Raw genomic sequence first — 27,031 nt, forward strand, 5'->3', positions numbered from 1 at the left:
TTTGTATACCGAGTGGAGAAAGTGGTGTGTGTGTAGCGAATGGAGACCGTGGTGTTTGTATACCGAGTGGAGACAGTGGTGTGTGTGGCGAATGGCGACAGTGGTGTGTGTGTAGCGAATGGAGACTGTGGTGTGTGTGTACCGAGTGGAGACAGTGGTGTGTGTGTACCGAGTGGAGACAGTGGTGTGTGTGTACCGATTGGAGACAGTGGTGTGTGTACCGATTGGAGACAGTGGTGTGTGTGTACCGAGTTGAGACAGTGGTGTGTGTGTACCGAGTGGAGACAGTGGTGTGTGTGTACCGAGTGGAGACAGTGGTGTGTGTGTAGCGAATGGAGACAGTGGTGTGTGTATGTGTGGTGCCCAGCTGATGATCTGAGCAGTCGGGAAACTAGTCAATTGCTTGCAGGTTAAGGCTCTTGCTTTAGGTCGAGGAACTATGCTTTGAGGTTTACAATTTAAATAAAGTTGAATATGGGATGTTGTGAAATTAACATCATTTACAGCATTCCTTTAAATTATTTCTATTTAAGTTTAGGAACAACCAATACTGTACAATTAATTAAATGCATTTTTAAACTACAACGCCACTCAATAGAGCGCATACTCCCGCCGTGGTGGCCGCTGCTGAGCCCTATCTTCCAATGGTAAAAAAATCCTTCAAAAAATTCCTGGATCCGGAATAATATCCTGAGCTTCACCAAAAACTAATTATCAATTCTTCCTTATCCCAAGGGCAATCATCCCACCAACGTTCATCCAAATCCGTTCAGAACTTTTCCAGATATCTTGTTCACAAACATACGAATACACACACACACACACACACAGACACGATCGAATGCATTACTCCCTGGCGGAAGTAATAAGACTTGAAAAAGAGAAATAAGAATTGAAAATCATAAGAGATAGAATTGTGAGGAACAAAAATGAAAAAAAACAAGGTGTGTGTGTGTGTGTGTGTACAGAAATGAAAAAACAAGGTGTGTGTGTGAAGCAAATCGAGACAGTGGTGTGTGTGTGTAGTTTGTGCAGACAGTGGTGTGTGTGTGTGTGTGTGTGTGTGTGTGTGTGTGTGTGTGTGTGTGTGTGTGTGTGTGTGTGTGTGTGTGTGTGTGTGTGTGTGTGTGTGTGTGTGTGTGTGTGTGTGTGTGTGTGTGTGTGTGTGTGTGTGTGTGTGTGTGGCATGTGCGGAGAGTGGTGTCTGTGTAGTATGTGCAGACAGTCGTGTGCGAGACATGGGTAATGTACGTAGAGTAGCAACAAAGGGTGGAAATGCGAATGGTTCGGTGGATGTGCGGAGTATCGTTGAGAGAGAGGAAGACAAATGATGAATTGCGAAAGATGATGGGAATAGAGCCTGTGATGGATGCTGTGAAGAGAAACAGGTTGAGATGGTTTGGTCATGTGTTGAGGATGGATGAAAGTGACTGGTTTAGAAGAGTGATGGAAATGAATGTAGAAGGAAGTAGAGGACGGGGAAGACCGAGAAAGACTTGGCTGAAGGTGGTGGAAGAAGAAATGTGGGCAAGGGGGTTAACAAGAGGAGATGCAGAAAATAGGGCAAAATGGAGAAGATTGTCATGGGGCCTGCAAGGCTAACCCCCGCTCTAGCAGGGAAAATGGCCTTAAAATGCCTGTTGTTGTTGTTGTTGTGTATTGTTATGAATTTTGGGGTAGAGTGATATATTGATCAGGTAGATCTGTGTTGGTATCATGATTGTCGTGATGGGGAACCCCACACGTAATAAGTTTGTTTAGGTGGTTTGTTCATGCAAGTGTTTATTTGTGATCATACAAGGATGATGCTTGTGATAACTAGAGTAGGGATTATGCTAATTCCCCTGTTCTTGAGACCTGTGATTTATCCATTGTCCCCGTATGGCACTACACCACAGACATCAGTTAGGCCCATTAGCACACACACTAATTAAATTCCCCCCACAACAAAACTCACGGGAAGGAGGGAAGTACAGGCAGGAAGCGCCCATGCATTGCGCCAACATGGCGAATAAACATCGAGCAAGCAGACAATAGACACGCCCAGAGGAGCAGTGATTGGACGAGACACCACCATTAGGGAGACGAGGCAGGTTGAAACCTGCCGATTGGTAGAGGGAGGGGCAAGAAGCTTCCCTCGGATTGATGGAAGGAAGGTAGAAGGAAGCAGAGGACTGATTGGCAGGGCACGCTGATGACGACGAAGGGTGGCCTGCGGGCATTGGTGGAGAGCTGGACAATGTAGTGGTGGCCTGCGGAGGTTGGTGAAAAGGACCGATGATGTAACACCACGGCCAATAAAAGAACTGGAGACCGACATTTCGCCCTTCTTCTTCCTTCTCGTTTTTGGATCCCTTCGTGCCCGGACCTCTTCCCTCTGCTGCCTCTTGGACTCCTTTGCCCTCGACCTCTTGCTCCTCTCGCCACCTTTGCTCTCGACCTCTTGCTCCTCTCGCCCACCTCTGCTCTCGACTCTTGCTTCTAGTGCCTGCGTATGAGTGCTGTGGCGTGAGATGGATAGTGCAGCAAGGCCTGTTTTCACGCCAAGGTCGGGCGGTTTTCCCGCCAACACCAGAGCCGCATCAAGACTGCGCGCTCGGGGCCTGACTATTGCAGGCGACGCACCGAGCGAGTTGAGCTGAGTGCACGATAACCCACACTATTTATTCTATTTCTATCCAGTTATCCTCCCTGGTTATCCCTGGTGTTGGGCTAGTGGCTAGGGTGCCGGCTAAGGATCCTAGGATCCTGGGTTCGAATCCCGGTCAATCGCTGAATTAACGCCAGGGGGGTTGACTCAGCCTGTCATCCTTCCGAGGTCGGCAAATTGAGTACCAGTTCACTGGTAATTCCCTGCTTGTCGTTAAAGGCGGCAAAAAGGGTTGGCGTCAGGAAGGGCATCCGGCCGTAAAACATTGCTTCAAAAAGGGGACCGAAAAACAACAACAACCACAGTTCCCGAAAAAGGCCAACCCCCGCTTGCGGGGAAAAATGGCCTCTAAAGGTGTTTTTTTTTGGTTTTTTTTTATCCAGTTATCCTCCCCATTTGTTGTCCCCCGTCGCACCGCGGAGTGAAAGGGGGACTATGGTTTTCTCCTCCGTCCGTGCGGACGTGTGTGCATGCGGGCGTGCGTACGTGCATGCGTAAGCGAAGGACCGAACTCTAATTTGGTGTGTGGGTGCAACCCACGTCAAAATCCAAGATGGCCGCCGCCATGTATGTCTGACGCCATGTCTGTCTGACCCTTGTGAGCGGAATATCTTGAAAAATAAGCGAAGTACCAACTTCTAATCTGGTGTGTGGGTGTATCTTGGCATAAGGGAGAACGCTATTGAAAATTGGGTCGCCACGTCAAAATCCAAGATGGCCGCCTTGCGTCTTCCACTTTGTCAACTCGCATCACTTCACCGACAGGGGACCTAGGCGTAACGCTTGTTTGTGTTTAAGTCTGGTGTGGGAGCGCTCCATTTTAGGACATTTATTTACCGTCGCGTTCTTGTTCTCGGGTTCCGTTAAATAAACCTGTTATTTTTGTACATTCTAAATCGATTCCGTTTGAGTTTATTTCCTGCAGGCTTTTAAGATTGCCCGGTGATATCACGTCAGGTAAAAGCGTCCAGCCTCTTCTTCTTCTTCGCTCTTCCTCCCGCACAGATATAGTGAAATCCGCATTTGGGCATCGCCTTTGGAGTTAAAGCTTGCTCGGCTGATCTGTTTCCTGGTAAAGATTTTAATCGCCAGGAACACGACAGTATACTGCATATTCATGCTTTACTTTCTCCATTTTCATAACTTTTCGGAAAATCATGATATCTATTATTTGTAACGTGTCTTATTCATGCTTTACTTTCTCCATTGGCTGACTTCAGGTGAACTGTCCATGGAGAAGGTGAAGGTGAAACGTTATGTTTCTGGGAAACGACCTGATTACGCTCCACTCGAATCATCTGATGAGGAAGAAGAAGAAGAGTTCCAATTCCGCCACACTGCACATGAGGCAGCAGCACCCGGCGTACCAGATGAACCCGTCCTTGAGGCGGTCAGTGATTCTCGGCTCCGTCGCCTTCAGGCATGTGGACTTGACGACGTAGAGGAAAGGTTAGTATAAATGTTACCATGTTCTAAATCCCAAATATATATATATATAATAAAATATAGCCTAAAGGATAATTTGTTGTTTTTATTATCTGCTTTATTTTAAATATATTATTTGCAGTTATCAAACATTGTTTTCTGCTGAATCAATTGTCGAAAGGAAATTCGAGGGAAAGTTTAAAATTTTGTTCTGTGACACAAAATGTTTGGCAAATATTTTTGCCTTTCACAGAAAAAACATCAACACCTATGGGAAATTTATAATTATTAAGCAAAGGTTGATTGAAATTAATCCAAACCTACGGGAAAATTATAATACTGTCTCAATTTACCTATTTCAACCTGCGCAAGTATAAAAGTCTTCTTGTTGTTTTTATATTTCTATCGTGGTATTTTTACTGCAGCCATCCAGCTAGTTTTATATAATATAATACTCACAGTTTCCACGAGAGTGAGACTTGGTGTGAATGTGACTTCCACCACCGGTCAAAAAATTTTGAACACATAAATTTTTCCAGTTTTTATTGAAATTTAAGCAATTCAAGTCCAGTGAATAACCTGAAATGGTAACAAAGGTAAGCAGTAAACTGCTTGAGGTTAAAAAAAAGTTTAGGTTAGCAAAAACGGGGAAATAATGTAAATTGCACAGTTATATTGTAAAAAAAGGCCCTCTTCAGGGAACAAGTAATGGGTTAACAACTTACAGCTGTTCTGCAGCAATGTACAGTGCATTCAGAAAGTATTCAGACCCCTTCACTTTTTTCACATTTTGTTATGTTTGCAGCCTTATGCTGAAATCGTTTAAATTCATTTTTTCCCTCATCAATCTACACTCAATACCCCATAATGACAAAGAGAAAACAGGATTTTAGAAAGTTTTGCAAATTTATTAAAAAGAAAAAACTGAAATATCACATTGACATAAGTATTCATACCCTTTGCTATGACACTTGAAATTTAGCTCAGGTGCCTCCCATTTCTCTTGATCATTTTTGAGATGTTTCTACACCTTGATTGGAGTCCACCTGTGGTAAATTCAATTGATTGGACATAATTTGGAAAGGCATACACCTGTCTATATAAGGTCTCACAGCTGACAATGCATATCAGAGCAAAAACCAAGCCATGAGGTCGAAGGAACTGCCTGCAGAGCTCAGAGACAGGATTGTGTCGAGGTACAGATCTGGGGAAGCCTACAAAAAAATCTCTGCTGCATTGAAGGTTCCCAAGAGCACAGTGGCCTCCATAATTCTTAAATGGAAGAAGTTTGGAACAACCAGGACTCTTCCTAGAGCTGGCCACCCAGCCAAACTGTGCAATCGGGGAAGAAGGGCCTTGGTAAGAGAGGTGACCAAGAACCCGATGGTCACTCTCGCTGAGCTCCAGAGATCCTGTGTGGAGATGGGAGAAACTTCCAGAAGGACAACCATCACTGCAACACTATACCGATCTGGGCTTTATGGCAGAGTGGCCAGACAGACGGAATCCTCTCCTTCGTGAAAGACACATGAAAGCCCGCTTGGAGTTTGCAAAAAAGCACCTAAAGGACTCTCAGACTGTGAGAAACAAGATTCTGTGGATTGATGAAACCAAGATTGAACTGAACTGTTTGGATTTTGATTCATCGGTCCATAAGACCTTCTTCCAGTCTTCAGATGGCAAAATAAGAAAAAAGAGGCTTGCCTGGGTCATGAAGCACCGCCAGTGGACTACTGAAGACTGGAAGAAGGTATTATGGACCACAACACACACAACAGGCATTTTAAGGCCATTTTCCCTGCAAGAGCGGGGGTTAGCCATGTTAGTGTGTGTGACCCAAGAAGGTCTTATGGATCGATGAATCAAAATTTGAAATCTTGGTTCATCACGCAGGGTTTTTGTATGCCGTCGAGTAGGCAAAAGGATGGTTCCTCAGTGTGTGACACCAACTGTCAAGCATGGAGGAGGAAGCGTGATGGTCTTTGGCTCTCTTGCTGGATTCTGAGTCGGAAACATGCACAGAGTGACTGGCACCCTGAACCAAAAGGGCTACCACAGCATTTTGCAGCGCCATGCAATACCCTCTGGTGTACGCCGAGTTGGTCAGGGGTTCATCCTACAGCAAGATAATGACCCTAAACACATCTCCAGGCTATGTCAAAACTACCTTCGAGGAAAAGAACAAGACGGTAGGCTTCAAATCATGGAATGGCCAGCACAGTCTCCAGACTTAAACCCCATCGAGCTGGTTTCGGATGAACTGGACAGAAGGGTGAAAGCAAAGCAACCTACAAGTGCAACACATTTGTGGGAACTTCTGCAACAGTGTTGGGAAGAACTTCCCGAACAATATTTGATTTCCATTGTAGAAAGAATGCCACGAGTCTGTTCGGCGGTTATATCTGCAAAAGGTGGCTACTTTGCCGAGTCAAAAATTTAAATTAAATTTTGTTAAACAAAATGATTCTAAGATTTCTTTTTATCTCCAATTGTTTATTTGTTCTACATGCTTAATTTCAGAGTTTCAAATTTCAGAGTTTCAGGTGCAGACTTCCGGTTCCTCGGGCGAGTGAGGCGTGCTTCGAGCTCTCCACGGCATCGAAGTTTGAGTGTTTTCCCATTCTTGTCTTTGTCAAATTTCCACTGGTTATTTTGCTGTGTACGTGTTATTGTGTGTTTCTAGTTGGTGTTGGTTTGTGGTTCGTGCAAACTTGTGTGTAGTTAATCGTTTTCTGGGTCGTACCTCGTGCGCGGCCTGGTAATTTGGGGCTTCCCTCCCCCCTTCGGTGTTTTGTCGGTTTGGGTTATTTCCTTCGCTGTATTGCTTGTTTCTTTTATTTTGTTTTCTCCCCCTCACCTCACCTCCCGAGACAAATAATTCTATATTGATTCTTTCTCTCCTCCCCGACACGTGCTTGTTCGCTCTCCTCCTCGTCTCGGCTTGTGCCCCGCCCCCTGTATCTCGTTTTCTGACGCCTCTGCTCCTTCTTTCTCAAATCCACGTTCTCGCTTGGAGACTTTTCCCGGATTGTTTTTACATGGTTTTCATGGTTCTGTTTGGATATTGTTGGAATATGTTTAAACCGCAGCCGTGATGCTGACGCCCCCCCCCCCTCCCCCAGAATTTCCATGTTTTAAGCGTTTCCCAGTGTTTACCCTGGTCAGAATAGGTACACCGTATCCCTGCGTGTCGTAAGAGACGACTAAGAGGGTTGGCGTCAGGAAGGGCATCCGGCCATAAAAACATTGCCTCAAAAAGAGAACCATGTCAATCACAAGTACATATGGGCAGGGTGCAGCCCGAAGTGGAGATCGGTTTCTGAGGTTTGGGACATGGAATGTAGGGACAATGACAGGGAGATCAGGAGAAGTGGTGGAAGTATTGGTCAGAAGAAGAGTGGACATATGTTGTGTGCAAGAGACAAGATGGAAGGGAAGTGGTGTGAGAATGGTGAAGGGTAGGCAGGGACAGAAATACAAATTTGTGTGGCAAGGGTGCCCGGAGGGCGTGAATGGTGTTGGTGTCCTGTTTTCTGAGGAGTTTGTAGACAGTGTGGTGTGTGTGACTAGAGTGAGTGATAGGTTGATGATGGTGAAAATGATGATTGGAAAGCTCTTGGTGAACGTCATCTCGGGATATGCTCCGCAGGTTGGTCGAAGCGATGAAGAGAAGGACAAGTTCTGGTGTGCGATAGAGAAGCTGATGGAAAACGTGAAAGATGAGGAAGTTGTTGTGGTGGGAGGAGACCTGAATGGACATGTGGGAAGGAGTATGGATGGTTTTGAGGGGTTCATGGGGGTTACGGATATGGTGTGAGAAATGGAGAAGGTGAAAGGATTTTGGAGTTTGCTGATGGAGCTGATTTGTTGATTTGTAATACTCAGTTCCAGAAAGAGGACAATAAGCTTGTTACATACACGTCAGGTGGGTCGACGACAACCGTTGACGACCTGATGGTGCGTAGGCGAGATAGGGGGCACCTCCGGGACACAAAGGTGATCCCGGGGGAGGAGGCTGTTTCACAGCACCACTTGGTTGTCTGCGGCATAAGGGTGAAAGGTGCGAGGAGAGCTCGGCGGGTGAAGTACCAACCGAGAATGAAGGTGTGGAGGTTGAAAGAGGTGACGGTAAGGGAGGCATGAAAAGAGAGGCTGAGTAGGGTAGAGGATGATGTGGTTGAGCTTGAAAGTGGTTGGATGTCAATGAAAGCTCGTCTGTTGGGAGCTGTTGGTGAGGTATGTGGATGGACAAAAGGACCACCGAGGCACTCGGAAACATGGTGGTGGGATGTTGAAGTTGGAAAGAGGATTGACGAGAAGAGGAAGAAGTTCAAAGAGTGGCAGAAGGCGAAGGGTACGGGAGCAGAAACAGCAGAGCATGAAAGTTATAAGGCAGCCAGGAAGGCTGCAAAGAAAGAGGTAGCAAAGGCGCAGGAGGCATGTAGGAAAATGTTCGGAGAACGTTTGGATTCGGAAGAGGGTCAGAAAGCAGTATTCAGGATTGCAAAGCACATAGCGAAAGAGAGGTGTGATGTGATGGGGGTGAGTTGCTTGAAGGATGAAGTGGGACAAATCGTTGTCGACCCAGATGGAATTAATGGAAGATGGAAAAGATATATGGAAATGCTGTTGAATACAGAGAATGAATGGGATGGCAACAGAGAGAGTAACCCAGTTTTAGGACCGGCAGAGAAGATAGCTGAGAAGGAAGTTGAGGAAGCGATAAAAGCAATGAAGAGTGGAAAAGCGGGAGGGCCGACGGGAGTTGTGGGAGATATGTTGAAGGCAGCAGGAAGTTGGGGTGTGAAGAGAATGACAGAGATCTGTAACTGGTGGTGAAAGAAGGCCGCATTCCAGTGGATTGGGAACTGAGTACCCTCGTCTCTCTATACAAGGGGAAAGGTGACCCTCTGGAGTGTGGCTCGTACTGAGCGATAAAGTTATTGGAGCATGGAATGAAGGTATTGGAAAGGGTGTTGGAGAGGAGGATAAGGAAGAAAGTGAAGATCGACGAAATTCAGTTTGGATTGATGCCAGGAAGAGGAACGACAGATGCGCTTTTCATTGTGAGGCAGTTGCAGGAGAAGTACATGGATAAGAGGAAGAAGTTGTTTTTTGGGTTTGTTGATCTGGAGAAAGCATTCGATAGGGTTCCATGCAAAGTATTGACATGGGCATTGAGGAAGTTAGGAGTGGAGGAATGGTTGATCAGAGTAGTGATGGCAATGTACAAAGGAGCGCGCACAGCTGTAAGGACGAAGGATGGGAACAGTGGTGAGTTTGAGGTGAAGGTGGGAGTGCATCAGGGGTCGGTACTAAGTCCACTACTATTTGTAGCTGTGATGGAGGTGCTGGCTCAGAACATAAAGGAGGGTTCACCGTGGGAGTTGTTGTATGCAGATGATCTGGTGTTGATTGCGGAAAGTATGGATGGACTGAAGGAAAAGATGAACAAGTGGAAGGAATGTATGGAGACAAAAGGTCTGAAGGTGAATATCGGAAAGACAAAGGTGATGGCAAGTGGTAAGTAAAGCATGTGGTGAGGTGGAAAGAACTGGGAAGTGGCCGTGTGCTGTGTGCAGGAAGGGTGTCGGAGTGAACTCCATTCAATGTACAATGTGTGCTGAGTGGGTTCATCAAAAATGTAGTGGTCTGAGAGGGTCATTTACCAGTGTGGCAGCTACATTCCAATGTAAGGTGTGCACAGAGGAAGCTGCAGATGGAGGAAATGTTGAGTTGGATCTTGGAGACGGCGTGAAGCTGGAAGGTGTGAAAACATTTTGCTACCTCGGAGACATGCTGAATGGAGAAGGTGGATCAGACTCGGCAACGGTTGCTCGAGTGAGATGTGCATGGAAGAAGTTTCGGGAACTGAGTGGCGTGCTGATGAGGAGGAGAGTGTCGCTGAAGCTGAATGGAAAGGTGTATGCTGCATGTGTGAGAAGTGTTATGATTATGGGAGCGAGACATGGGTAATGAACGTAGAGCAGCAACGAAGGCTGGAAAGGGTGGAAATGCGAATGGTTCGATGGATGTGCGGAGTATCGTTGAGAGAGAGGAAGCCAAATGATGAATTGCGAAAGATGATGGGAATATTGCCTGTGATTGATGCTGTGAAGAGGAACAGGTTGAGATGGTTTGGTCATGTATTGAGGAAGGATGAAAGTGACTGGTTGAGATGAGTGATGGAAGTTAATGTAGAAGGAAGTAGAGGACGGGGAAGACCGAGAAAGACTTGGCTAAAGATGGTGGAAGAAGAAATGCGGACAAGGGGGTTAACAAGGAGAGATGCAGAAAATAGGGCAAAATGGAGAAGATTGTCATGGGGACTGCAAGGCTAACCCCCGCTCTAGCAGGGAAAATGGCCTTAAAATGCATGTTGTATTGAGACATTAAACTGTGTAAATTTCAATAAAAACTGGAAAAATTGAGGTGTTCTAAAACTTTTGACCGGTCGTGTATTCCAACAGTCGTTTTGAATGTGTCGACTGGTTGGATGAGATTTGGGCACTGGGAAGGAGAGAGGGGAATGAGAGAGAGAGAGGAATGAGAGAGAGAGAGGAATGAGAGAGAGAGAGGAATGAGAGATGGGAATGAGAAAAGGGAAGGAGAGGAGAGAACGTTCCCAGGACCTCGTTATTTATATTATTACTTAGTAAAAGTACAGCGACTGAATACTGAAGTTCGGGATCAAACCGATGTCTAATTATATATTTACATATCCTGGGGTGTATATACAGAGTTTGTTTAAAGCGATTCCACTCTTTTCCATCCATGGAATTAAACAATACAGTACTTCAAAAATGTACATAATAATGTAAACTGACTGGAATACAATATTTATTAATAACGTTTGGTTTTAATCTATTTTTACTTTGTGAAGCTGGGCGTGCGACTGGGCGGGCGACCCAATCCCCCCCCCCCCCCCACCTGTGTGTGTGTGTGTGTGTGTGTGTGTGTGTGTGTGTGTGTGTGTGTGTGTGTGTGTGTGTGTGTGTGTGTGTGTGTGTGTGTGCGACCCAGTCCCCAGTTTGTGCATGTGTGTGTGTGACCTAGTCCCGTGTGTGTGTGTGTGTGTGTGTGTGTGTGAGACCCACTCCCCCCCCCCCCCCCGTGTGTGTGTGTGACCCACTCCCCTGTGTGTGTGTGTGTGTGTGTGACCCACTCCCCCGTGTGTGTGTGTGTGTGTGTGACCCACTCCCGTGTGTGTGTGTGTGTGTGACCCACTCCCCTGTGTGGTTGTGTGTGTGACCCACTCCCCCGTGTGTGTGTGTGTGTGTGTGTGTGTGTGTGTGTGTGTGTGTGTGTGTGTGTGTGTGTGTGAGTGAGACACCCACTCCCCCACCTGTTTGTGTTTGTATGTGTGTGTGTGTGTGTGTGTGTGTGTGTGTGTGTGTGTGACCCACCCCCAGGTGTGTGTGACCCACCCCCAGGTGTGTGTGATCCACTCCCCCATGTGTCTGTGACCCACTCCCCCATGTGTGTGGGTGATCCACTCCCCTGTGCAGTGTGCGTGATGTGGGAGGGATGGGGGCAGGGAGTGAAAGGATTTGAGCTCTTGAAGTCACATTTTACATGAGATGTAATCACACATTTCAAACTATATTTCCCATGTACACCAGGGTGGAGCTTATTTTTGAACTTTTGAAATATGATCTTCTTACCCTCTCAATTTGTTCCTATATATGAAATAAAAATTCAGGCAAAATATGAGCACAATTGAACAATATTTAGGGGTAGCTCAATGATGGTAAAGTTTCTGATACCCCAAAGCTGCGGCCGCCCTTTTATTTCGCATACTACTGATAATAGATTAATTCTGTTGATAAATTAAGAACCCAATTTTAACTACTAAGTAAATTGACACTCTCTCCTATCATCATACACACAACATGCAATCATTGTGGTAAAATTAATTCCTGGGAACACAGATAAAACCTTTAAATTATAAAACTCTGTGCTCCATTAAATAAATAATTACAGTAGTAATATGTACATTGTACATACACAATATCTGTTATAATAAAAGAGTAAAATGTTCGTTGAGCTAGAGTCTGCTAGACAATAAATGCTAAAATGAGATGTAGCGCTGACCTGGGAACGCTTATCACCATAGTATCTAAAAGTAAACACTGTACATAGGTGTATCACAGAACACTATTTGAAAATAAAAACGAAGTTATCACAGGTTTTGCAGAGAATCACAGACACAATGGGTGTATAAACATGGTATAATATTATCACAGATTATAGAAGCATAATCATTGTGGTTCAACTGGTTCATATCTATTATCCAACCAATCATCCGAATCCCATTGTTTTTCTGATAAATTGATAATGCAAATTTTCCATGAATTTATATTCCAGACATGTTCAGACTTGTTTACTGTTTGGACTCAATGGACTGACTATGCTGACTAAGCAACAGCTGCAACACTGTTGCAGCAGTATGTTTGTGTTATTGCTTGAGGCATTGTGCTCACTGCTCAGTTATTAATAGAACTGTTTGAATTTTCTTGATTCTTAATTTCTTAATGCTATGTTCTACTTCTTTCAGATTCATATCTGATTGAAAATGTCATCTGTGGAAAAAGCAACAAGATCTCAAACCAAGTTGTATCTCCTTGGCGACTCTGTGACTGAATTAAGTGGCAGCAAGTTGCCATCATTGCGTATGGCTCTTGGATTCTTCCTGCATCACCATCTCGATCTGAAGGAGACCGTAAGACAATCGTCGGATGTTACCATCACGGAAATAGCTAACTTTTGGAAGAAAGCTAGAATCCCGATGAGAGCTCATCAAAACTGCCAAACCAAGCTTGAGCAGACATTTGAAGAATGGCGTCTTCTGAAAAAGAACAAAGCGCGAACGTCACCAACTCAACTCGCGAGAGAGTCGGCTTTTGTTTCCAGGCTTGAAGACCTTTTTGATGTCGCTCATGCTGATGCTCTGACCAATACGTCAGTATTAGAAGAAGACAAGGATTTCTTGTTAGCCCAGTGAGAAAAGGGAAGAAGGGGGTCGCTGGGTGGAGTAGATGTAAAGCTTGCTGCGAAGGAGAAAACGGCGTCCAAAAGAGAGGAGGAAATGCTTGCCAGGCGACAGTGAATGGAGCAAATGAAACAGTTAGCAGCTTCTACAGCTGAACTGATTTCATCTGGTTCTGAATCTGAAAACAGCTCAGCAGAAGATAGTGAAAAGATGGAAACTGGGGACAATGCAAGTGAGGGAGCTGCTGGAGGCATCACATTTCAGACACAAAAAAGAAAGAGGGGGCGAAAAACTGTCGTTACTGAAGAACTCGCAGCCACTCTAGATCGCACAAAAGTGTCAGACCGCAAAGCCGTTTTTGTTATAGCAGAAACTGCCAAAAGCTTGGGACAGAACATTGATGAACTTGCTCTAAACAGAGACTCAATTCGCCGACAAAGAGTACAACACCGAGTCCAGAGATCTGCAAATATAAAGGCGGAGTTTCAGGGTAACGTTCCCCTTGTTGTTCACTGGGACGGCAAACTGATCCTTGATCTAATTGGAAAAGAGAAGGTTGATCGCCTGCCAGTATTGGTTTCAGGGAAAGGAGTTTCTCAGCTACTCACAGTTGCCAAGCTTCCATCTGGAACAGGCGAGGCTCAGGCTGCTGCTGTCTTTGGAGCCATTGAAGACTGGGGCATAGCTGACAGCATCCGAGCTATGTGTTTTGACACGACCAGCTCAAACACTGGTCGGATCGCTGGTGCCTGTGTCCTCCTAGAGCAGAAGCTTGAGAAGGAGCTCTTGTCACTAGCTTGCAGGCATCACATTATGGAATTGATAATTGGTGCAGTGTTCCAAGTGTGTATGGGATTGGGAGCCAAATCTTCTCCCGAGGTTCCACTCTTCAAACGCTTCCAGGAATACTGGGGATTCATAGACACGGCCAAGTATGAACCAGGGATTGCAGCTGATGACGTGGCAAGTCTAGTGGAAGACATAAAGCAAGGCACTATCGATTATGCCAACAAGCATCTTGAACAGAGTCAGCCGAGAGATGATTATAAAGAATTCTTGGAACTTGTGATTGTCTTTCTCGGTGCTGCTCCTGCCAGAGGAGTGCGATTCATGTCACCCGGAGCAATGCACCACGCCCGCTGGATGTCCAAAGTAATATACTGTCTCAAGATCTGGATGTTCAAGGCTCAATTCAAACTGACTCCTGCAGAAAAGAGAGGATTACGTGATGTGTGTGTATTCACAGTACGTGTCTACCTGACAGCCTGGATCTCTGCACCTCAAGCATCAGGTGCTCCTTACAGTGACCTGCTGCTGCTGAAGTCACTGCTTGAATACTCATCAATCCATCCAGCCATCTCAAAGTCAACATCACGCAAGTTTTCCAATCACGTGTGGTACTTGTCACAGGAACTTGTTAGCTAGGCTTTCTTCGACAGTCGGGTCAGTTCGTCAACCAAGAGACTGATGGTGAGTGCCATGAAGAATGAAGAAGACCAAGATCAGGATCATTCCAAGCGAATCACTGTTGCTCTTGATTCATTCAAGGACAAGAACTTGGAAGATTTCATCACAACAAGGTCAATGAAACTTCTGCGAATGATGGAACTTCCAGATGGATTTCTCGCGGTTGATCCGGACTTGGGATGACAGAGACGACTACAAGCAGGCTGCAGAAACAGTCAACTCTCTAAAAGTTGTCAATGACTACGCTGAACGTGGAGTGGCACTCATTCAGGAGTACAGTGGGTTGATAACCCGCGATGAAACTCAGCTGCAATTCCTGCTGCAAGTTGTCGAGGACCATCGCAGAATGTACCCTGATAGCAGAAAACATACACTGTCCGGGATGCCATGAAAATAATAAATTTGGGGTTTGCTGGACATTGTCAGACTGATACTATGAACTCTGTCAGAAACTGAACAAAGAATTCACTATTAACGTGTTCAAAAATAAATACTGTGTTCAAGTGTGTTGTTTAAAATAAATTAAGATATAGTCTGATATACTCGTAATTCGTTGAATTTTTATAATTTTCATAATCTTTGAGGCCCTTGAGCTACCCCTAAACATAATAATTTAGTGCTTAAACTTTTTATACAGTGTTTCTATATTATATGGAACAGATTAAGGGGGTAAGACTTTCAAAAATAAAAATTTAGTTTTTTTAAATTTTTAAAGCTCCACCCTAATGTACACACACATGCATTCACATGTTATCAAAAACAACAACACACAACATGCATTTTAAGGCCATTTTCCCTGCTAGAGCGGGGGTTAGCCTTGCGGTCCCCATGACAATCTTCTCCATTTTGCCCTATTTTCTGCATCTCTCCTTGTAAACCCCCTTGCCCGCATTTCTTCTTCCACCATCTTTCGCCAAGTCTTTCTCGGTCTTCCCCATCCTCGACTTCCTTCTACATTCATTTCCATCACTCTTCTCAACCAGTCACTTTCATCCTTCCTCAACACATGACCAAACCATCTCAACCTGTTCCTCTTCACAGCATCAATCACAGGCTCTATTCCCATCATCTTTCGCAATTCATCATTTGTCTTCCTCTCTCTCAACGATACTCCGCACATCCACCGAACCATTCGCATTTCCACCCTTTCCAGCCTTCGTTGCTGCTCTACGTTCATTACCCATGTCTCGCTCCCATAAATCATAACACTTCTCACACATGCAGCATACACCTTTCCCATCAGCTTCAACGACACTCCCCTCCTCATCAGCACGCCACCCAGTTCCCGAAACTTCTTCCATGCACATCTCACTCTTGCAACCGTTGCCGAGTCTGATCCACCTTCTCCATTCAGCATGTCTCCGAGGTAGCAAAATGTTTTCACACCTTCCAGCTTCACGCCGTCTCCAAGATCCAACTCAACATTTCCTCCATCTGCAGCTCCCTCTGTGCACACCTTACATTTGAATGTAGCTGCCACACTGGTTAATGACCCTCTCAGACCACTACATTTTTGATGAACCCACTCAGCGCACATTGTACATTGAATGGAGTTCACTCTGACACCCTTCCTGCACACAGCACTTGGCCACTTCCAAGTTCTTTCCACCTCACCACATGCTTTACCACTTGACATCACCTTTGTCTTTCCTATATTCACCTTCAGACCTTTTGTCTCCATACATTCCTTCCACTTGTTCATCTTTTCCTTCCGTCCATCCATACTTTCTGCAATCAACACCAGATCATCTGCATACAACAACTCCCACGGTAAACCCTCCTTTACGTTCTGAGCCAGCACCTCCATCACAGCTACAAATAGTAGTGGACTTAGTACCGACCCCTGATGCACTCCCACCTTCACCTCAAACTCACCACTGTTCCCGTCCTTCGTCCTTACAGCTGTGTGCACTCTTTTGTACATTGCCATCACTACTCTGATCAACCATTCCTCCACTCTTAACTTCCTCAATGCGTGGATCTGATAAATTGCAAGTAACCATTTTGTAAAACTGAATGTGCAGCAACTAAATGAAGATGTCGAAATGTCACACATGTCCATGCCCGTGGGATGCCCACGGGTGACCCCACTAGTCTATATAATATTCTCCATAGATGATTCTGTCTGTGAGTCTGTCTGTCTCTCTGTCTGTGGGAGGGGCTTCAAAAACAAATATCCGCCATTTTGTTTCCTCGCATAGCTTTGAGGCCTCTTTTGTTCGGCCCACTGTTTATTACTCTTTCTCTCAGTTTTATTTCAACTCTAATTCGATATCTCATTTCATTTTTCACAGTCGCTAACATGGTTTTAGACTCGGTTGCAAACAACGCGAAGAAAATTCTATGAAAGTTACCGTTTATAGAACAAAATGCATTTTCAAAGGCCTGTAACATAAAGTCATTGAGAATCCCTCACGGCTTTATCTCGACTCGAATTCACCATCTGATTTCATTTTTTTAAATCCTGTTGAAACTTCCATTCACTTCATCGATGGGGTTTGTATATGTCCTACTACTTTACATAAATTGAACATAATTTATTGTGAGGAGTGCATGTTTTTGTGGGAAATCAGGGTAACATTAGATGAGAGAAGGACCAATGTTTGTCCAACCTGCTCTTAAATAATTGAAGTGCACATACACTTTAAATACGTTTATTTGAAATCTTTAAATAAAAAGATGTCATTTTGTTTTTCGCTGGACTATACACCACCCATAACTTTTTTCCCATGGACTTTTCCATTTGAGCTGTATTCTTTATATACAGACTTGGCATTTAATATGGAATATATTTTTTTCTTGACTTGGGTTTACTTTCTTTCCTCAGTATATCAATCTGGTGAGTTTCTTTTACACTTTGGTGATTTATTTGTTGAAAGAACCATGTCACTGATTGTCTGTCGCAGCAAGAAGTCAACAACAGGATTATATCACAGGTGGCGTGGCAAAATGTACGGACAGGTACATTTGACGATTGACTTCACAATTGGGTATATAAGGGTTGTTGCGTTCTGTATTCGTGGAAAACAACTGCTGCACGTCTCCAAAAGTTATTGCTGCTTCCTCTGGAGATGGTCCGTCAACTCCACAATGCTGTTTGTCATGGAGTGGTAGCTTTACGAAATTACGGCATGAAACAGCGTGCTATTGCTCGGCAGTATAGCATCACTCAAGGTCAGGTGTCAAAGATCCTGAAACGAAATGCTCAGAGGGGTGTCCCTACTCCAATACCGAGGCCAGGACGCCCACGCAGAACCACAAGGAGGGATGATCGCCAGCTGCACCGGTTAGTCCGCAATGGCCATACCAAGACAGCTAATCGGCTTAGGGCTGAGTGGCAGCAACTGACAAATGTGCCTGTATCCAGAAGGCTAGTCAACCAACGACTGGTTCAAGCAGGCTATCGTGCCAGGCGTCCCCTGAGAAAGCTACGCCTGACCAGACAACACCGCCAGCGCCAATTGCAGTGGGCCAGAGAGCACCGTCAATGGCAGCCAGGACACTGGAATCACATGATCTTCAGTGACGAGTCTAGATTTCTGGTCTATCGTCAAGATGGCCACGTCCGAGTGCGCAGACAAGTGCATGAAGCCAACAACAAAGATTGTATAGTTCCAAGAGTCCAAGCTGGAGGTGGTGGGGTGACCATTTGGGCTGCTTTTCATGCAGGGGGAAAAACTGACCTGGTTGTTCTGAATGGAAACCTGAATCAGTTGAAGTACAGGGCCATTCTGGAAGAAACATTGCTTCCATTTGCTCGTGCAGCCTTTCGAGGAAACTTTGTCTTCCAAGATGACAATGCACGGCCTCATCGTGCTCGCATGATCCAACACTTTCTTGCTGACCGTGGTGTAGAGCATATGGAGTGGCCTGCCATGTCCCCGGATATGAATCCGATAGAGAACTTGTGGGAAGAATTAACGCGTCAAATCGACAACTTGGACCAGCAGCCGCCCTCTGTGCGTGAATTGCAGCAGGCTATTGTCACTGCATGGCAAGTGATTCCTGTCCAAGCCTTGGAAAATCTCGTGAACAGCATGCCTCAACGTGTACGTGCTCTCCTGAATGCTGGTGGGGGTTACACGAAGTACTGAACTGTAATTTTACTGTCCGTAATCCCAGTCGTAATTTAACTTTTGTTTTTGTTAAAAAAAAATTTGGCTAATGTGCAAAATAAAGAGATACTTCTGGAAAACATACAGAAGTTTAACACAGTACTTTTTGCGAATTGAGTTTGATATCAGTTTACATCACTTTCAAGGATCAATTTATTTGTTTCGAAATGTCAAATGTGGTTTTTGTTTCTTTTAAAGGTCACATTAACCAAATCTCGAATAATTTCAACATAATTCAAATGAACTTTTGGTTCTAAGACATCTTGAAAAGTAAGTTCACCCCCACAAAAAAATATTCCATATTAAATGCCAAGTCTGTCGTTGGAATGTTTCATTCTTTAGACGTAGTCACAATAAAAAGTTACAATTAGGTACTCTGCACGTGGGGAGAGGGGTGGAGCTTTGTTCTCCAAACACAGGTGGAGAACCTGCAGATGAGGTCGAGGTATTCATGTTGGAACAGAGTGAATCTGGTTCGCTGCTGTACTTCGTGATCCATGTGCAGGTCACGTGTTGCCAATGTTGTTTTGTGAGGTTCTTGGTGCGAGTTGCTCTCGACGTCAGAATATGCTACATATGCGCCGCGTGTATCCGAGCTGTCTTTAGCTCAATGTTGCGCAATGTGGGGCATGTGGGTGGTCATTTCTGTTTTTTATGTCAGCACTGTCTCAATGAGTTGCATGAGGGTCATTTGTAACTGCCATTTTCAAAATAAATAAAAGAATAAGGGAACAGAATGAGACCACCAATTAACGTCGTGATCCTTTCCCACGTGTTTGACCCACTCCCCCGTGTGTGACCCACTCCCCCGTGTGTGACCCACTCCCCCGTGTGTGACCCACTCCCCCGTGTGTGACCCACTCCCCCGTGTGTGACCCACTCCCCCGTGTGTGACCCACACCCCCGTGTGTGACCCACACCCCCGTGTGTGACCCACTCCCCCGTGTGTGACCCACTCCCCCGTGTGTGACCCACTCCCCCGTGTGTGACCCACTCCCCCGTGTGTGACCCACTCCCCCGTGTGTGACCCACTCCCCCGTGTGTGACCCACTCCCCCGTGTGTGACCCACTCCCCCGTGTGTGACCCACTCCCCCGTGTGTGACCCTCTCCCCCGTGTGTGACCCACTCCCCCGTGTGTGACCCACTCCCCCGTGTGTGACCCTCTCCCCCGTGTGTGACCCTCTGCCCCGTGTGTGACCCTCTCCCCCGTGTGTGACCCTCTCCCCCGTGTGTGACCCTCTCCCCCGTGTGTGACCCTCTCCCCCGTGTGTGACCCTCTCCCCCGTGTGTGACCCTCTCCCCTGTGTGTGACCCTCTCCCCCGTGTGTGACCCACTCCCCCGTGTGTGACCCACTCCCCCGTGTGTGACCCACTCCCCCGTGTGTGACCCACTCACCCGTGTGTGACCGACTCCCCCTTGTGTGACCGACTCCCCCTTGTGTGACCGACTCCCCCTTGTGTGACCGACTCCCTCTTGTGTGACCGACTTCCCCGTGTGTGACTCACTCCCCCGTGTGTGACTCACTCCCCCGTGTGTGACTCACTCCCCCGTGTGTGACTCACTCCCCCGTGTGTGACTCACTCCCCCGTGTGTGACTCACTCCCCCGTGTGTGACTCACTCCCCCGTGTGTGACTCACTCCCCCGTGTGTGACTCACTCCCCCGTGTGTGACTCACTCCCCCGTGTGTGACCAGCTCCCCCGTGTGTGACCAGCTCCCCCGTGTGTGACCAACTCCCCCGTGTGTGACCAACTCCCCCGTGTGTGACCAACTCCCCCGTGTGTGACCCACCCTGAAACGCAAACGTTGTTCAAAGAAAAAGAATATTCAGCAAAAGTTGCTTCAAACGATTCCAAACCTACGGAAAAAATATAATTATTTAAATCTGACCAGATAATTGAACCTGGGAGGTGTATAAGGCAACAGACTGCTGCTTCAATCACTCCAGAAGTTTTATGTATTTTTATTTATTTATTTGCTGTTCAGAAATATGCTGAGATATAGTTACTGTTAAGCATTATGATGATTTTGGACTTTCACAATACTATACTCTATACAGTATATTTAATAGGCTAATGCTATCTGTCTGTCCCTCTCCCATCCCCTCTGAAACATGGAAATGTGCCTCAGAGATAATAAATTATGTAAAAGTTGTTTCAAATGAATCCATACCTATGGGAAATTGTAAATATTATGTGAAGGTTGCTTCAAATTAATCCAAACCAAGGGGAAAATTCAAATTAATCCAAACCTACACAGTTGAAAGCAATGCTACTATGATAAGTGGAGGCCACAAAAAAATATACAGGAATTTTTACCATGAGCTTCCAGTTAGTCAGTGGTTCTCAAACTTTTTTGGACTACCCCTTCTGCCCTCTTGGACCGGACCGGCCCAATGCCCCCCTTGTCCTATCGTTCGTGGTCGGACACCCAGAATTTATGTAGATAGGAAGCAAAAATAACAGAAGCCAAATATTTTCTGAATAATATTTTACTTTATTTTACTTTACTTTTTATTTTATTTTGCACGACCTACAATGTTTCAGCAGAACAGGCCCAGGTGAGGCAAACTGGGAATCTGTTATCACAGGCCCAAATACCGTTAGTGTGAAGGGTGAGCCTGGTGACTCGCTGCGAGATTACGAACGTTTGGCTCCATCTCAGTGAGGAAGAGACGCAGATCGCCCCTCTCGGTAATGTCAAGGCGGTTTCGATACTTGGTCAGCAGCACATCACGGCGCTGAACCCTCTTTCAACGAGGTATGATGTGGGGAACGCCATCAGCAGCAGTTCTGCCTCTGTACACATTGCGGGGTATTCGCCCCGCTCCAGAATCCAGAATTTGCCGTATTCATGCTGCGAGAATCTTGCCTTAGCCTCATCATCATTGTGGAGGTTGATAATTTCGTTCTGTAATTCGCGCTTCACATCTTGAATGTCACATTTGAATGGGTTGATCACCCATGCTGGTACCGACAGTTCTAGCATGTCTCTGAAACGCTGTTCCATATCTCCACGAATCTTCTCAAGGTGATTGCAATAAACAAGCAGCTCTTCATCAGAAACAGCAGTTTCCTTTGCCAACTGGGGAAAGTGGTACATATCTCTGCGGCCGAGGGTTTCCCTGTGCAGAGTCGCCTTGGTTACGAATGCGCCGATCACTTTCTTTGCTTTAATCAGCGTCATATGGTCACCCTGGAGTTGTTTGTTGACATCATTCAGTATACTGAATATGTCCGTGAGGTAAGCCACATCATGCTCAATCGCATTCACTTTCTCCGATAGCTCCGTATCAATTTCCGACAGAAACTCGACCACTGTTGAGGAAACGGGTCAAACAAGCACCTTTGGACAACCATCGAACTTCGGTGTGCAACAGGAGCCGCTTGAATGCCTCATCGTTCTCCTGGCAAAGCTGACGAAACAGCCAATCATGCAGAGACGACACCTTGATTTTATTCACTGCTTTGATTATTGTTTGGAGTGATGTATGAAGTCTGGTGCTGAGAGCTTTTGCTCCAAGATGCTGGCGGTACACAACACAGTGAATGGCGAACACGGACGGTACCTGGTTCTTCAGAAGCGCAATAAAACCACGCTGGCGACAAACCATCGCTGGTGCCTCGTCCGTCGCGCAAGCGAGAATGTTCTCCATAGGTATGTTCTTGTTAGTAAAGTACTTCAACATTTGGAAGATGGAAGAACCCTTCGTATCCGTCTGGAGAGAGCGGGCAAACAACTTTTCTTCCACCATTTCCTGATCACGGATGAAGCGAACGTATCAGAGTAACAGATCTTCACTGTCACGCAAAGTGGACTCATCCAGCTGGATGGCGAAGTGTGTGCTTCTCAGCTCACTACACAGCTTATCTTCTACATCTGATGACATTCCATCAATCCGCCTGGCCACGGAATCATTGCTGAGCGCAATCTACGAGAGAACTGGATTCGGATCCTGGCCCATAATGGTTTTTATCACTTCCCCAACAGCTGGTTTGATCAACTGTTCGCCGATTGAATACGGTTTTCCAGATCTGGCGATGAGCAATGACAGCTTATACGATGCTTCCAGTCCTTTATCCACGAGCTTTTGGCTGGCTTTGAACATCGTCGTTACAATGGATCGCTTCTCAAATTTCCCTTTCAGCAATTGGAAATAGCTGACCTCTGCGCGAGCCTTATCACTGTGCTTTTTACTCAGGTGCTCGCTCAGTCGAGATGGTTTCATTGCTTCATTGGACAGCGTGATACCCCACCAGAAACACATCGGTAACTGCTTGTTCGTCGGAGATGGAATGAATCCATACTTGATGTATTCAATGGAATACTGACGACACTTTTTCTTTGAGGCCGACATCTTGAAGCCGACCGGACGTGAAGCTTTTTTGAATAACGAAATCGACACTCCAAAATGTCGAAAGACTAACACCAGAGCTAACACTGACTGTTCATACCTTGCCCAATGTCTGTGCTGGCAAGGCCAGGCTGTAAAGTTGAACCAGGCACGTTGAATAGTCCAGCACGAATAGAGTGTATTATATCCCGCATAAAAAGATTCTTGCAAGCCGATTGGTTGAAATGGAACCACGTGACAAAAATTAGTGTTGTACTATTGGCTGCATTGGCGGCCAATAGTATTTCGCTGGTGTCATACACTATCATGTTTGTTGCATGAGCATGTATGGACAAGAAAATACCGACACGACATCAGCGAATATGTGATCATAAAAACCATGCAAAGGGGGAAAGAATGTGGTCGTTGATTGGATGGCCAATTTGCCGAATGGCGCCGGGTAACCTGTTCAGACTGCAGGAAGCCCAATGAGCGCTCCAAATCGCCGCTGCTCCTCTAAATCGCCAGTGTCCCCCAAATCATTGCCAGCGCCCCCCTACCGCCCGTGGACTCTCGAGCGCCCCCCTGAAAGTTCCCAGCGCCCACTGGGGGGCGGTAGGGACCACTTTGAGAACCTATAAGTTAGTATATTAATAATAGTGATAAACACTAAATGTTGATCAAAGCCTCCATTTAGAATTGATTATTACATTTAAAGTGACAAAAGCTACCCATTTTACAGGGTGTTTGTAAAGTGACTGTGCACTGGATTATTTTTATTATATTTATTTGTTTCTCTTACTATAATTCACCAAATGTCCGTCCGAAGGTACCGTAAAAACTGCTGAACCGATCTCAACGATATTTTGGGTGGATAATCCTGGGATCTGCAGGAGTAAAATAGGCTATTTAGTTTTCCCAATTTCGGCTTTAGTCTCCAGCATTCTCAGGTTTGGACTCCCGCATAACATTCGCCTTTTGCATAACGTTCATTGTGACGATGTTCTCATTATGACGATGTTGCTTTCCCGGGTGCCGCACAAACGGCTGCACCGATCGCTGCACGGCTGTACCGATCGAACTCGGTGACCTCGGACAAAGACCTTTTATAAGGACACGGGTTGAATCCCTGCTTGAGAGAACTCCACCCCCCTCCCCACCATCACGGCCATCTCTCCAACTTACAATCCCACGAGATGCGGAAAGGATACAACCCAAAACCAATATAAACATCATTCGTATATAAACATCATTAAAAGTAAATAATGACCTCCAAACGCCGTTTAATCTCTACATGAGAGAATTCCACATAGCTATTTGGGCGGTGAATACACTAACAGATCGGTCTCCATCGATCTTGCCAAGGCCGTAACACCTATCGGCTCAAAATCCTTTTAACTGTTGATTTGGAAGTTTTTACAATGAAGGAAACATTAACAATGTTGTTAAAAGTTTATTTTGTGATTAATTGGAGTTATGTTGTTTGGAATGAAAAAGAGATATCGAGTTCAAGTGAATGACGACATGCCGTGATGGTTTCTACTTTCTGAACGTGAACTTCGTGGATCGCCATATGCAGATTCGCCACGGTCCCACGATCGATGTTTCTGTACATGAACGTACCCGTTTGTTTGCGAACAGGTACGTTTTTCATGGAAGTCCTTCACGAACTTGCTGTCCATGTCTGACGTGCGACTGAAGGTGCTACAGGAATGTGGAATTTATTGGTTTCATGCTTTAGCATTCGCCGTATATGCATTGCCTGTTTGCTTCTGGCCTCCCACCCGTGCATAGCACGGGTATCTCCCTAGTTATATTAACACAATAAACCCTCGTATCTGTCTTAAAGAATAAAATCAAACGATTTATTGCATGTATTAACTCCAATGGCGGTCATTTTCAGCATTTCGTATAAAGATGTATTAATGTTGTAGTTGTATTAATTAAATTAATTACCTTCTACTGCACAGTGACTTTACAGACACCCTGTATGTCAGCATTTTGTTAACAAGTTAATTTACATTGCAACAAGTATACAAGCTCTCGTTATACATAATATATTTACACTTCTGTTACTATTATTATCTCCTTGCTTTTTGAAAGGGGAATATTGTAATCGGCTCTGTCTCACTGTCTGTCTGTCACGCTATCTTCTAAACAGTTGTCAGAAATTCACCAAACTTGGTAGTTATGATCACCACATGACAAGAAGGTGCAATAGCAGTGTAATTTTGGCCCCTTCCCCTGGGGTGGGGACAAATGTTCAAATTATTACAAATTATGAAGATTATTAACCCGACTTTGGTAGAAAACCGATCGGTACATATATGCAAATACAATTTTTTGGTCATTATTATGCGTGGTTGCATGTGTGTGAGCGTATAGATCTTAAGCTTGGTGGTCTCATGTCCAAAAACCAAGTTTCATTGGCAGAAAATCCATGGACTACTACATCTGTAACAATGTGTGCAGCATGTTTGAACTGAAGTGTTGTATCGTTCGTAGATTATATTAAATAACTTTATTATTTGTAGAGGAATTTTTTTTATATCTTTCATAGAGGAGTTTTTTAAATATCTTTCGTGGAGGAGTTTTTCCCTTAAACTGATATAATTCATATAATTGATAATGTCACTTGTCTGTCCAGGATGGCACGACATAGACAGATAGTAGAACCACAAGTGATGGAGTCAGAGGTATCTGATGAAGAGGATGAGCAGCGACTGCGTGAAGATTCAAGTGAGGAGGAGGAAGTGGACATAGATGAGGAGGTGAGGAAGATTATTTATTTATTATAGTCAGAAATGGCTGATTTTTTTCCCTTCCTCTTTTTAATTTCATGTTTAATTCATATCCACAACACTTACTGGCACACCTAATTTTTCTAGTTTTACTTTTATTTGCATTGACCCCCATATTAACCCCCCACTCCAATTACTTTCATGGAAGTCACAATAGTTTATCATCCTTATCTTTGACAGACCTTTAGTAGGTTTCAGCATTTCAGTTAACTCTGTTGTTGGCTTAGCGGTTAGGGTGCCGGCTTGGGATCCTAGGATCCTGGGTTCGAATCCCGGTCGATCGCTGAATTAACGCCAGGGGGGTTGACTCAGCCTGTCATCCTTCCGAGGTCGGCAAATTGAGTACCAGCTTGCTGGGATGAATGATCACGGTGTGTACCCTGGTTTAGAATAGGTACACCGTATCTCTGCGCATCGTAGGAGGCGACCAAGGGTTGGCGTCAGGAAGGGCATCCGGCCATAAAAACATTGCCTCAAACAGTGAACCATGATTGTCATGGGGCCCGCAAGGCTAACCCCCGCTCTAGCGGGGAAAATGGCCTTAAAACAATCATTCATTCATTTTTAGTTAACTCTGTTTACAAGTTAAAACAGTCATTTTGTCATCATGAACAGGTATTGCATTTACATTTAGGAGTTTTACCTGTAGTAGGCTATGGGCAGACCACATGCACCCAGTAGAAACCTTTGGTGAGTGTAGGAGAGGAAGAAGCACAGAAAGGGCAGAGTGTGCAGTGTGCACTGTGCAAGATCAGAAAGGAGGAAGTAGAGGACGGAGAGGCCACCAACCTGTTGTCTGAAATGTTAGAGTAACGGATGCCGATACTCTCCTTCATCATGGGAGATTGTAATGATTTTTAGGGCCTTGGTTTCCACTTTGCAATGAGAGTGACTGGCAAATTTCACTTACAGGTAATCAAGTTATTTTTGGGTTTTATTTCCTGCACACATGTCTTGTAATTCTGGTTGATAAAATGCGACACGTTTCTCTATTCACGGAAAAATGTCCTGCAAATTCGCGGTTTTTCTTCTTTTCGCGGCTGTGTTCCACGAATTCACGGTTTTTCAAGGGCGGGGGAAAAAAAAAATTCACGAGCCGCTAGCTTGACACATACTAAAATACGCCATTTGTGTCTGTCTGTCTGGTGAATTTTTGACGCCAATACATTCTGTCGTTACTTATCCAATCTCAACCAAACTTGACAGGATGACGAAGGATTACACAATGAAGGTTGTAGCGCATTCAT

The 27,031-nt window shown here is 45.2% G+C and overlaps 1 protein-coding gene across 2 annotated transcripts in view; it reads left to right on the plus strand.

The window, feature by feature from the left end:
- MFAP1 (microfibril associated protein 1) overlaps positions 1-27,031 on the plus strand; it is a 66,334-nt gene that overhangs the window by 2,020 nt on the left and 37,283 nt on the right. For both annotated transcript variants that reach the window (XM_068126712.2, XM_078785796.1), the window contains exons 2-3: positions 3,871-4,099; positions 25,631-25,754. In XM_068126712.2, the coding sequence (XP_067982813.1) occupies positions 3,871-4,099; positions 25,631-25,754 (353 nt within the window). The remainder of the gene's footprint in view (positions 1-3,870; positions 4,100-25,630; positions 25,755-27,031) is intronic.

Source organism: Myxine glutinosa, chromosome 10 (assembly GCF_964187855.1).
Source record: "Myxine glutinosa chromosome 10, kmMyxGlut1.1, whole genome shotgun sequence".
Classification (NCBI taxonomy): domain Eukaryota; kingdom Metazoa; phylum Chordata; class Myxini; order Myxiniformes; family Myxinidae; genus Myxine; species Myxine glutinosa.